The sequence below is a fragment of the Dromaius novaehollandiae genome, chromosome 7, assembly GCF_036370855.1.
Source record: "Dromaius novaehollandiae isolate bDroNov1 chromosome 7, bDroNov1.hap1, whole genome shotgun sequence".
In the NCBI taxonomy this organism is placed as follows: Eukaryota; Metazoa; Chordata; class Aves; order Casuariiformes; family Dromaiidae; genus Dromaius; species Dromaius novaehollandiae.
In genome coordinates, this window is record NC_088104.1 from 37,567,781 (window position 1) to 37,581,227 (window position 13,447).

Sequence of the window (13,447 nt, forward strand, 5' to 3'; positions counted from 1 at the left end):
TGGAGTTCTTGGTGTACTTAGGGTCTTGGAGGACTGACAAACTCCTGACCTCACTGGAGACTGCTGTGATATTTGATCCTATGGTAAGGAAGAGATTATGAGGAGACTAGTAGGAAAAAAACACAACTCCCCCAAAAATCTGAGACTGCATCCTCACTTGCCAGAGTCCCAGACTGCTTTCATTTTCTTGGGTAACGGATGGCAGTCAGCTGGGTGAATAATCCTATTATTTCACCTCCTTTCCATGCAGAAAATTGGGGACTCGTACCGCGGCTATTGTGTGAGCGAGACAGAATTAGAGAGTGTTCTAACGCTACACAAGCAGCAAACACAAAGTGTGTGGGGGACGCGCCAGTCTCCAAGCCCGGCCAAACCTGCCACACGGTTGATGTGGAAATCTCAGTATGTCCCATATGATGGGATCCCATTTGTCAATGCAGGTAACTAACTTCTTTTGTTTTAATACCTACTTTCAAATTTCAACATCAGTTGCCAATCAGCCTTATAAAAGGATCCTCATGGTGTTTCATGCTGTTGATAAAGTTAAAGCGCAAACAAAAAAAGCCGCTTGGGTACCTCCATGCTGCAGTCTGAAGGATCTTGATTCCCTGAAACCACAGGCTTATGCTTTATTGTGAGTGATTTAGTCCCTTTGTTCTTTAGAAATAAATCAGTTAAGTACTGTTTGGGAGTTCAGATGAGCGAGATCTTTAGAGGGAGGCCTTATCTACTTACTCTACCAGGGCATGAAAGTTTCCGTAAGGGAAAGGACTTGTTCCGGTAGTCTTGCCTAATGTGGGAGATCCTTGAAAAGCCTGGTCCACAGGAGCCAATAAGTTATTTAAATGGCCCCTTAAAAAAACAAGACTAACAAAAAAAAAAAAATCATATCTCAGCAGACAGGGTTTTTTTTTTTTTCCATGAATGTGTGGACTTTATGAGCTCATGGAATGCATACATAAAATTATTATATGAAAGTAACATGTTGTTACATAGAGATCAGGAATGATTGGAATATAGATTATGTGCATTTTTTGCTGAAAGTAACCAAAAAAGTGAAATGTTAGCACCAGTTTTAAAGCTTAAGCCATAAACTGTGAGGTAGTAGAAGAAAGTTGAGAACAAATCCAAAACAACCTACCGGTATTATTTCCTACTTTATTTTTCCCCCAAATAAATTTTCAGACATCTTTAGTTTCTTGTAAGATCTGCCTAGTAAATATGAGTTCCCCTCCCCCCAAGAAAGATGTTTAGAGCAAAAATACATGCTGTTGTTGTTTTGTGAAGTGCTGTAAACTAACAGAGACTGATTGTTGAGCTGTAGTATTTTTTGCTTTGCTCAGACCCTCGGATAGGTATTTTGTATATTTCCAATGTGTTATTTTTCCAATGCATTTAGCTTTAGTTTATAATCTTTCTATAAAAAGCATTCATTAAAATCCTTTGTCTTTAGAGCAGAGGCCGTGAATATGATTTACTGAACTGTTGTTTAAATCCCAGATGACTGAATTCTAAACTGTGCAGAACAAAAGTGTTGTTCTTGAGAGATTTCTGTCTTCTGCATAAATGGAACCCATCTGTGATACCTTCCCTGCTGTGCTTCTGCTCTGGGGAAATCTGGAGAAGATGGGTAGTTTCCTATATTGTAAAATGTGTACTAATCATCCAAATCTTGCTTATTATTTTTTAATAAGGTTTTTGAATAGCTGATCCCTATGTAAAACAAGGATCCCATCAAAATGCTTTTGAGATGCATACTGGCAAAAACTAGTTTAAAGCTGTTGAAATCTTCTACAGTCATAGCACTTTGATTCTCAGTTTAAAAAAAAAAAAGCCTAAATGACTATCCATTCATCATACCTAATCTGCTTTTAAATTTCCCATTTCTCTATTTGCATTGATTTTTTTTTTATATTGCACTCTCATGCAATAAATTATTGACTATCTGATGGAAACACAACATTGCTGTTGTGATATTTTAAAAGTCTTTGGTTATATCATTTGTGGTAAAGGCAGCTCCCTGCCAGTATACTGATTATAGGTAAAAGGTGACAGAAAGAAAACTAAACGTGACAGAGAAGAAATACACGTTCCCTTAACCACAAATACTTCAATGGTACGCCTGTTAATTCCTTTTTGTCAGAAGTCTGACTGGAAGAAGCCACTTATTTGAATGACGTTTAGAGCTACGTGATCTTTGTTTAAGCTCATCTGGTTTTGTGGGGGTATGCAACACTGAGGCAGTACTGCTTAATAGATACAGTAAGTCAGACTTGCAAACCTTAATGATAAGTAAGAATTCACGGGACAGTATTGTCTAAAGTACTGATTTAAGACAGGAGGGTGGACATGCCTAAGCTTTGATTTCAGCTGCGGACTTTCTAGGTTATTTGTGGATTCTGCTTCTCTTACTTACGTTTATTACCAGCATTATGCTCCACTGGTAACTCACAAGGCTGCTTATTGTGTAAAGCATTGGTGTTCATCAAGGCAGAAGCCAACATTTTGCCTCTGTATTTCTTCCAAGAGTGTTGTGAAGTGTAAGTAGTTTGGGAAATGCTTTGAAAATGCTGTATGTTCCTTAGATGCTATGAGAGAAGCATTTGTACTGTATTGGAATGCTTGCTGCACTTAGCGTTCTGCCTTCTTAAGGGTCTCATGTTAAACAGAGCTCTCATCACTTCTGTAGTTACTGTTTTACTATAGGGACTGGACCTCAGTGGTTGCTTGAATATATGATTGAGTAAATTACTTTCTGTTCCCAGGAAGTAGAGCCATTGTAATGGAGTGCCAATATGGGCCAAGGAGGAAAGGTTTCCAGCCCAAAAAAGCTGGTGAGCAGGAAAGCGCCTCTGGCCACCTATACAAAGCCACTTGTCCAGCGAGGTAAGAATTGGTTATGAAGCTGGAAGAGCTACTCGCTATCCTAAGAGAGCTTACCTTCTGTGAGCCTTGACAGAGCACTGCTTTGGGGTAATAGCTGATATCATGCACTAAGGCTCTTAGCTTTGTCTCCTGGGTGATTCGAGGTTGGTGCTCATTTAGAGGGAGGAGCCTGTGAAACTGAACAAGGATGAGATTTGATAGGTTGCCTAGGTGCAGAGTAACAGCACATCAGGATGTGAAGTACAGGTAAGAATCATTCTCTAGCTAAGCATTACTGAGGACATCATATCATGGTATGCTTTAGTGCACCTGAGAAAAGGGGAGGCCATAGCATGAGAACAAGTTGTATTCTGAGTGTTACTCTGTTCATCCTTTGGCTGTATAGATATGGCAAACGTGGGCTGCAGCTAATAACAGATTAGGAAACTAGGGTAGACTGAGAGACGCACAGTAACGGTTCTCATAGTCTAAGTAACCTTTATCTACTCTGTCTTAGAACAGTCAGCCTTTTGATTTGCAAAGCTCAGACATTTTCCAGTGTGCAAACTCCTGAATAACAAATTTAAGCATCTTTTGTGAGTTCTTAGCTGAATTATGTGGATCCCTTAACAGTTGTTTGTGGATCTTTACATGGCTGCAGACCAAAGGTCAGAAACCACTGAATGACTGATGACCACGAATCTTGAAAGAGGCTTTCAAAAGCAAAAGCTTTTCTGTTCCCTCCAGCACCAGCCTAAAATAATTACGTTCCCAATTTTGCATTTTCCCCCCCTACTTGTAGAGCTGATGACTGTTACTTCAGTGTCTTCAGTTGTGTCCGTGAATTTGGGGTTCAGATACCCAAGGAGCATTAATTAGGCCAGCACAGACTGACAGCTGCAGTAATGGAAATCCAGCTGACCTGGGGCAACCATTTTAGTCCTAAAACTATATCCTAGTATTTGTTGTTTTTCCTTTGGACTTGATTGCCCGACTCATGTCAGTCAATCATACAAATCTAGCAGAAGTCCTATTTGCAAAAGAAGTTACAGTTCTTCCTGTTCACCAGGGACTTGCTTCTTATCCAACTCTAATGGTTTTTCCTGACCTTGAGCACCCTGTTGCAGCTTCCCAGGCTTCAGTGCCCTTGCATGTTCAGTTTTTACTGAGCTAAGAGTGTGTTTACTTGGACAGGTGCAGTTGAACACAAGTGTATGTGCTCAGCTCAGGCTGGGTGAACTTGCACAGCTTGTCCGGAAATGGTGTTGTGCTTTGTTTACCATACTGAGGGACAGAGGATTTTTAAGGCACATCACCACTCTGATGTGGCTGAGTGGCTTCCAGACTGGAACAGAAGTCTGGTGTCTGTGTCCATCTCTGTTGATGTGCCCTTAGCAATTCCTCAATTCTATTAGAGGCTCTTCACCCCCTGGACCATCCTGCTTGAACTTTTTCTGTAAGTACTGTCTGCTAGGAAGTAAGTGGGTTTTTTGCCTTCCTTCTGAGGGAGAAGTATAATGAAGCAGAATTTTTCTTTTTTTTCTTTTTTCCCCCCCGTCTTGGAAGGATCTATATTAAGAAGGTTCAAAAGTTTCCAGAGTATAGAGTTCCCACTGACCCTAAAATTGACAAGAAAATCATAAGAATGGAGCAGGAGAAAGCATTCAACATGCTGAAGAAGAACTTGATAGATGCTGGAGGTGTCCTCAGGTGAAACTTCCACTTGTTTTCTTTTTTTTTTTTTTATCTTGACAAATAAAGCAATAAAGTGAAATAATTTGCTTGGCTGGCATTTTTCTTTTAGTCACATTATTAAGGCTCTTGCTTAATAATTAAAAAAATGCCATTAAGACTTCTAGGGGTCTGGATTATTTAGTTTGGTAAATATGTTATACACCAAACTGTGAAACTCAAGCAGATGTTGCTGTGCAGGGAATAGCTGTATTATTTGGGGATTTAACCTGTTTTATTTTGCATTGTGAAAGTGTGAGAGGGCCCTGAGCTCTCAAGGTCAGTATTTTCCAGCTCAGAGGCAGTAAAAACTTAAGCCAATCTAGCTTGGTCATTTGTCATTTTCAGACTGTTTCCCCAGGAGATTCATTTTGTTGACTTTGCTTGAGAATTGTGCATAGAAATTTTCTCCTTCTTGCCAGGTGGTATGTACAGTTACCCACTCAGCAGGCCCACCAGTATCACGAAATGGAAACTTCATGCCTTCCTTCTTCACCTTCCCATTTTCCTATGCCTTCTCCGGAGGAAGAGGAAGAAGTTGTTAGAGATGAGAACTGTACTTTGCCTTCTCGACTTCATCCTCAAGTAGCAGACAAGATCCGAGAACTGGTGTCTCAGGGAATAGAACAGGTCTATGCAGTGAGAAAGCAACTAAGGTACAGTATTACCTGGCTGGATAATTGCACCTTTCTCAGTCTGTAGCGCTATATCCACATTTACATTTAATTTGGCTTGCAGCTGAATGGCAGTACTGATACATTACTGAATGTTTTTCCCATATGTCATTAGAATCTGTTTTTCCCAGATTTTATCTTTTTTTTTCCTCATTTCATTATAGATAGCTATTAAGAGCTGCTGTCTTCTTTCAAGTTAGTTGAATAAATGGGGATTTTTAATTCCAGACTCTAGAGCAGATGCATGTAGAACTGGATCAGAAAATGATCTGACTTGCTCTTGCCTTGTCTTTGCAAAAAGGGGAGGGAAAAGGAAGAGGGAAATATCCCATTAGATTGTAAATATGCATATTTGAATTTTTAAAGTCTTTTTTCCTTTAACACATGACAGAAAGTATGTGGAAAGAGAATTATTCAAGCCTGAGGAAGTGCCAGAGAGGCATAACCTGTCTTTCTTCCCCACTGTGAATGACATCAAGAACCACATTCATGAAGTGCAGAAGTCCCTGAGGAATGGGGAGATGGTGTATAATTCAGAAAGCATACCAGCAACGGTACTGTTGGCCTTAGTGTTTCTTTTTGATTCTTGGAGTTAAAAATTAAATAAGACTTCTCATAGTTACTACCTAGCCGTATTTCAGTCAAAATTCTCACCAAGTTTATATTCAGAGCAGCAAAATTTTCAGTGCAATCTCTGGCTCAGCAATGTTGGATTAAATCTGAATAAAATCTTTTGACCTTGTTCAGTATTTATCTCATTAGCATTAGATTGCTTTTAGTTGATTGACACGTTATGCAGTACTAGCACTTACATGAAGACTGCGTGAGCTGGAGACCATGTGGTATGGAAAAATGGACGCATCAGAAATTTTTTTGTGTGGCTTTGTTGTACTATGTTTTGGAGAAATTATTACTTCTGCCTTTCCATATCTGGAAGAATGGAGATGGAATGTGTCTCAGATGCAGTCTAAATTAGGGCTTGTACAGCATTTTGAATGTGTAAGTAATAATATTAGCACATACACTACAAAAAGTGAAGTAAGCATGAAGTATATACTTCAGAATGTTCAGTAACCCTTACAGGTTGTTCCTCAATTTTCTTCTGCCTACTGAGTAGTAAGGGGTGCAAAGTGATGCTATTTTTCCTAGTTATGAGGCTGACTGTAAAGGAATTGCCATGTTAAAATCAGTTTTGCCAAACTATAGTATTAAATCATGGTATGTTGTCAGGTATTTCCCTTTCTGTATGCTGCACTTGCCTCAGGTGAGTGGCTGATATTTGTTAATTAGCCAAATGGTTTGACTGTTTATTTTTCATTTTAAAATCCTTCCACTTTATTTAGCAGGCTTTAGCCTTCCTGTTACAGCACATTAGAAATCTTTTACAGTGTTTCAGTTTACAGGGTGTTTTCTTTGGGGGGGGGGGGGGAGATTTTTTTATTATTATTTTTAGTAAACCAAGAATGTCCACAATACATAGTTATTAGCAAATGTAGTTTTAGACATTGGCTTTCACTATCTGTATTCCTATGAGTCCTATGTTGAGCCTATGTTCCTGTAGTAGACAAACTTGCACCATTTCTGAGAACTGAGATCTCTTTCCTTTCAGCTGCAGTGGACCACAGACAGTGGGAATGTTCTCACAGAAACAGTGACTGTTACGTTTGCCTCACCACCTTCAGATGGTAGGACTGTGTTAACAACTTAGCTATCTCCAAATGTGATTTTTTTACCACCTATGTCACAGAAGTTCAGTTTCCTTCCAGAGAGGTTTTCAGTTTCCTTTCATTCAGCTGAAGTTAAGAAGAAGGATGACTTCTGTGTGTCTGTTCTGGGGCAGAGGAGAGCATATTTCTCTTTTGTTGTGTTTTGACCATTTGATTGCATGTGTTGAGGAAAAAATATTTGTAGTCCTGATGTGGTTGGTAGGAGTATGAAAACTGTAGATCTGGCTTCTATTTAGCATTTCAAAGCAACTGAAGATTTTGGTGGGGTGATTACTTTGAAGAACATTTAGGGCTTGGATGAAGGTGCTAATAACATCTGTGTAGAGAAATATGAAATTCCTGCTGAACAGACTGATGTTCATATCAGTCATTGCACACAGTTGGGAGGAGCTGGGTACTTGAGTTCCTTGATAGTCTGTGCCTGGCACATTCTTAACTACCTTGCTAAAAAAGGACTTGAATTCATGTTGAGACTCCTGCTTCTTAGGATCTCATTGGCTTATTGATTTCCACTGCCAAAATCAGGCCTGAACAACTAATTCTGTAATTCCATCATCAGAATTGAGAATACTCTCTTCCTTTATTCTTAATGCTTAGAAACAGAATCACAGAGTGGTTAAGGTTGGAAGGGACCTCTGGAGATCTTCTAGTCCAACAGCCCCCCACCCCCCAAGGCAGGGTCGCCTAGAGCACTTTGCCCAGGTTTGTGTCCAGATGACTTTTGAGTATCTCCAAGGATGGAGACTCTACAATCTCTCTGGGCAGCCTGTTCCAGTGCGCAGTCACTCTCACGTTTTATTTCTGTTCGTTAAGTGGCGAAGCTTCTTCAGCAGTGTGTGAGGCCAAAGTAGCATCTCTTCCCAGCAATTGCTGGGCCACCTAACAAAATATTAAACTCCCCCACTCCACCCCAAGAATGGAATATAGATTTTATAGAAACTTGTTTTATCCAAATAAGTTTGTGACCTAAGGTCTGGGGTGTTTTGGGAGGGTGGGGCAGGGAGAGGGGATGTTGAAGATGCTCATTTGCAGTTTTTTCTTTGCTGTAAAAGGGTTCTCGCTACAATTACTTCAGCTTTAAAACATGTACTGGATCAAAATACTTGTAACTAGACCTACATGTTATCCACGTAGTTAGGATTACACATAGGTTGAGGTGCTCCATTGGACCATGGTGGCTGATAGTGAATTTAAAGTGAGATTATTCTTTCCTTTTGCCCTGGTAGTAGTCTTTCAAGGATATTTTGCCCAGTGTGTGACACAAAAAAGGGAACTTCCGTGCATGTTTGTGGCTGCTCTACCCTTCCTTTGTTTAATAGGTTTAATATGAAACTCTTCAGGAAAGTTGTTGGCTTTAGCAGGGCTCTGACTGCAGCAAGGCAGAGGAGCCCAATTGTTTGTATGCGTTACATTAAGATAATGCTGCAGACTACTTAAGTGTTGTTAATCTCACTGGCATTACTCTAAAGGGCCAGCTTGTTCCCTTCTTTGACTGGAACACACTGTGGGTACTTCTTGTTGCAAGTAGCTGATAGATTGTCTGTAGGAATCAAAGGGGCGCTGTCAAGGTTGTTACGCTTAAAGATTTACCTATGTCGACAGTTATCCTCCATTGCAGTTCTTGCCTGAAGAAGTCCTGTTATGTTTGGATTTCTTCCCCCTTTCGCCCCTGTCACTCCCTAATCTGTTTCTTACCTTTGTTGTAGCAGGAAAAATAACTCACCAAAAGTTTGGCTCATTGTGTGACTTCTCCTAAATGACCTGGTGAACCTAATGCACGTTGAGAGGTTCTGTGTGCACCAGTGTTTTTACAGTTAGTAAACAGGCCTAAGTTGGGCCACTAAGTTGGGCCTTTGTTTTTTTTTTAACTCTTATTTTAGCTGTTGCTGCAATGGATCAATTTGAACTGAAAAACATCTCGTACACTTGGAGCTCTTAAGGTAAGAATTTCAGTGTGGACAACTGTCAGAGGACAGGAGGTAAATTTTTAGGCTGAATTAATTTGAATAGTGTCCCTCTTTTTTAGGGAAGTCTCTTTATTTTTCTTTTTAGGAAAAAGAGGAATTTGCAGTATGAGCAAAGTAACTGTGCTCAAACTTACACACTTACATTAATATTTCTGTGCTTTTATGGAAAGGCACAGGATAGATGTGCCTTCAGCAGCTGTGGTAAAGAGCCCAACAAGGATGACTCTTGTTGTTAACTACCTGAATGCCGATGATAGTTCAGGAAGGCTGGTTCTTGCTTTCTTCTTCTTTCACAGATAGGCTAACTTGCCTTAGAAAACTATCAAACATGTAAACACACATCCAGTGAAATATTGGGTTCTAGAGGGATTTAGAGAGAATTGGATTTGTTTAGTTTTCTGCACGACACATGCACCAATTCACTAGGTGTAAGCATATATGCTCATTCCAGCATATCTTGTCTCTGCTTAAATATGTGGGGATGTTTTTGCACGCTGATGGCAATTCATGATAATGTTGCAAGCACATAACTGTATTACAAGTCTAAGCAGAAAGAGAAACCTGACTTTGAAGAAATCAGCTCTCATTGAAATGTGTGAAATGGTAGCAAGAGAGAAAAAACACTGACTTCTCAAACCACTATTTGTATAAATATTTTAATCTTATTTCAACTTGTGCTGAACAGGGACAGTTTTACATGGATATGTTCCTTTAAGGAGTCAAGCAGTAATAGAACTGAAACCCAACTGTTTGCTTCCTTGATATGTAGAACTCTGTATCTTTGTCTAAAATATGTCCTTCTGCATATGGTACCACTTTTTCTGTTCTCTCTTAGGTATAAGGATCGCTGTAACCATCAAATTTCCTAAGCCTCTGTGTTCCCTTTCACATCTTTTAAGTAGTATACTGACAAATGAGATAATTGTGTATTTTTAAACTTATGGCATTCAGACTGAGTATCCATTCCATGTAGTAAGTGGGTAGATTAGAATTTCAGCTCTTTGCTTTATTTCTAGGCATGTTGGCCTCAGGAAAGAACTACTATCTTTTCCTACATGTGAATATTCACATATGCATATGGGATTTCTCTATAGTAATAAAAAGAACCTAAAACTTCAAAGTAGTTGCATTCAAGGAGAATTATAGACTATGGTGCGGTCAGTAAGATAAAGAGTTAGAGTTTGCAACTCAGTATACATGTTAAATGTATCCCTGACTGCTCAGATTGCTGGAAACTTTATATGATTTCTTGCTAGAAAGCTTTTTGTGATTGCTGACCATTCTGATTTCCATTCACCAGGCTAATCTATATGCACAGGGCATGTTCTTCTTTTGCAGTTACAGCAATGAAACCGCAAAACAGGAGACTAAGCAATGTCCATTTGTATCTCTATAAATACAATCTTATCCAAAATGTTTTGGGTGTTGTCTCAAACTGGAAATGGAATCATCCCGTGGAAAGTTTTCTTGCAGAAGTTGCTACCAGTGAATCTCAATTTCCACAAGTTTGGGGGAAATGAAGTCAATCATTCTTGCATTAAGTAAGAATTCTGAGAATGTGATGTAATCAGTAGGCTGAAAGGCTTCCAGATAAATGGACTTTCTTTAAAATTGCATTTGGTGTGATGTAACACAGAAGTCATCCTAATTCCACTACAATGCTTGGAAGGGAGTGAGGAGACTTACAGAATTTCCTGTGCAGAATTTTATTTTGGAAGGCAATCGTTTCTTTTGATGTCTGTCTATTATTGAGCCTTTACTGAAGATGTAACCATGGCCAAATGGCTTGGTTGCTGCTTTGATAGAAATGTTTTTGCTTTTACATTGTGACTAGAAATTCAAAGCACAGAGTAGGGAGCAATTACTTTGCTCTCCGGACCACATTTATTGGTGCTTCTTTTTACACTCTGAACAGACATACACCATCTTTCTGCAATATACTTGCCTCATACCCAGCCGTTTTTCTTTAGCATCTGGGTGGTTCTGCAAAAGAGAGAGAAGGGCATGCACATGCAAGTGTTTTTATATGTCTGCATTGAGGCTGAAGGGGCTTTTACTTGTTGGATTCACCGAGGAAGTTTTTAAGCAAGAAGAAATCTGTTATAACTGTCTGCTTACTTTCTGTGGCACTCTAGGGAGTTCACCAGCGGAGTCAGTCATCACGAAAGCAGAATCCAACCAGAGCGGGGAGTCCTTGCTACCAGAAACAGCTCAGCTGTTGTCTTCGCTCTCTTCACTTCAGCCCAAGATATTTGCACAACTTCAGGTACAGTCAAGTCATCTGAGACCTTTCTCAGTTTTACAGAATATCAGATGTTCTGCACTGGGAATGCTGAAGGTGAGCTGAGAACAAGAAGTCTCCTCTCACCTAATTATCCCAAACGCTGGCTGAGGAAACATAGATTTTGAAACAGCTGTCAGCTCCTACTCTGACCTGTCTCTTGCACATCATGTTTAGCATCTAGCTGTGGAACAAGGGATCCCACTGCCATCTTTTGGCACTTTGAAGTTTGAGTCTCTTGTGAAGGCAGATCTGAGTAGATGAAGGTAGTGGACTTCTGCCTCAAACCAAGCACCTATTCTTTTTCCAGCCAATACAGTCATTTCATAATGAAAATGCTGCAAAGCTGTGGGGCGATAAATTGGTCTTAAGTTTTATTCCTTCTAATCTTCCTCTAGCGTCTTAAGAAAATCTGCTAAAATCCTAAAACTGCTCCCAGCTCAGATCTATAAAATTTCTAGATTGAAAAGCTGAAGAAGGGGATAAGCATGTCATACCAATAGTGCTTCTTCTAAAGATCATCTCCCTTCAAACTTGTCTCTCTCAGCCTTTTTCCCTAACCTCTCCCTTGGAAAGCTGCCTTCTTATTTCCTGAAACCTAGTGAAAAGCATGATCTCTTCCCTAGGAATGCAGCTTGCAGTAAGATACTGTTCTACTTGCTGTTTCCCTTCTTTCTGAGGACAGTCTGGCTCCAGCCCACTCTCTTTTAAAAGCTGTATGCTTAGCTTTTAATGCCCATCCCTCTTGGGGATGGACAGTACTGAGGAAACTTGTCACGTTTTGAAATGGAGTATCAGTTCCAAACTAGAGTGTTATGGTCATAAGTGGTGCTACCAGACACCCTTGTCCTATATTTTTTCTAATACAACCCTAGCCTAAGGAAGGCTGGCTTGTATGAATGAGATGATATACAGGAAGTCCAGCATAGCAAAATATATAGCATTAAGCGCAAATTCCTCCTGCTGTAAATAATGATATTTTAGTACTTCTGCCTTCTCTTTCACAGGGATTACAGCTGCAGTCAACTTTTACCTCCACAAATGGATCAACAGCCCTGATAGCTGTAAACAACCATTCCCCTCCCAGCCCTGCAAGTCTCTTGGATTCCATAGGAAGTGCAATAACCAACCAGCTTAATCAGGAACACAGTCTGCAAGTGAGCGCTGGCCTAACACAGCATAGCACTGCAGGCTCTGCTTTTGGGCATCCGCCTGGCTCTGAGCAAAGTCTGGTCACCATGGGCCAACTGGTGGCAGTTGGAGGGGTAGATGACCCCAGGAGCCTAGAAGGAGGAGTCCATCAGATTCTCTTGGGAGATGTACAGACTATTCCAGTACGGATCATGGACAGCCATCCACTTAGTAAGTTGCAGCCTTCCTGATAATATGTAAATATACAAAATACAATGAATTTTCTTCCATGTATCTTGGAGAATAGTAGAAAATTGCATTGATACTGGGGAACTCAGCATAGACCCGTTTCAGCTGATTTTAAATAGTTTTTACTGTAAAAACTGTTTTTTCTAAAAAACCTCTTTTCAAAACTTTTTAATGGAAAACCATTGACATTTTAAACTACGATGAAGAGTTCAACTAAAAAGTCATTATCTTTGACCAAATGCTAGCCTTCTTGATGAACATAATTTTTGCCAAAAATCCTAGTATTTAGTTAAGCCCATATTTTCAAAAATAGGATTTTGTTAGGAAAAAATTTAAAACTTTTGGTAAGAAACATTTTTTCCTGTGACTTCTTTCTTTGTACTGTCTCAGCAGGTTGGTACATTTTTTTTAATAACCTTTAAATAGGATCCTGTATTGATCAATATGCTTTAGGAGCGGTCAGTTGGAGCTGTATACAATTATGTAGAATTTTAAACTTCTGTCAAAAATACTTTAAAAATAGATATTAAATGCCATAAATAACTTTTCCTCTCTCAAAATAGAAAACCATTGGTGTCAGGTATGTATGTAATCTTTGAATTCTCAGCCATGGAACCTGGTTGAGAAGGAATCTTGTATTTAAATTGAAGAATAATTTCTAATTCTTTACGAAGAAAAGCTGTCAGATATGGAGCATATTTAGATCAGTACAACTTATCCTCTTGCCTTTGCAGAGAGTCTGAAATGTTAACTGTGGAGTATTTTTTCCATGATTTCTAAAAAGATGACCTGTGAGTAGTTATGCAGAAACATCTAAATTAA

At 39.5% G+C, this 13,447-nt stretch overlaps 1 protein-coding gene across 6 annotated transcripts in view; it reads left to right on the top strand.

Moving 5' to 3' along the window:
- CARF (calcium responsive transcription factor) overlaps positions 1-13,447 on the top strand; it is a 37,627-nt gene that overhangs the window by 17,750 nt on the left and 6,430 nt on the right. For all 6 annotated transcript variants that reach the window (XM_064515216.1, XM_064515217.1, XM_064515215.1 and 3 more), the window contains 8 exons: positions 251-440; positions 2,766-2,886; positions 4,432-4,575; positions 5,019-5,252; positions 5,662-5,824; positions 6,880-6,955; positions 11,100-11,230; positions 12,253-12,607. In XM_064515216.1, coding sequence (XP_064371286.1) covers positions 251-440; positions 2,766-2,886; positions 4,432-4,575; positions 5,019-5,252; positions 5,662-5,824; positions 6,880-6,955; positions 11,100-11,230; positions 12,253-12,607 — 1,414 coding nt within the window. The remainder of the gene's footprint in view (positions 1-250; positions 441-2,765; positions 2,887-4,431; positions 4,576-5,018; positions 5,253-5,661; positions 5,825-6,879; positions 6,956-11,099; positions 11,231-12,252; positions 12,608-13,447) is intronic.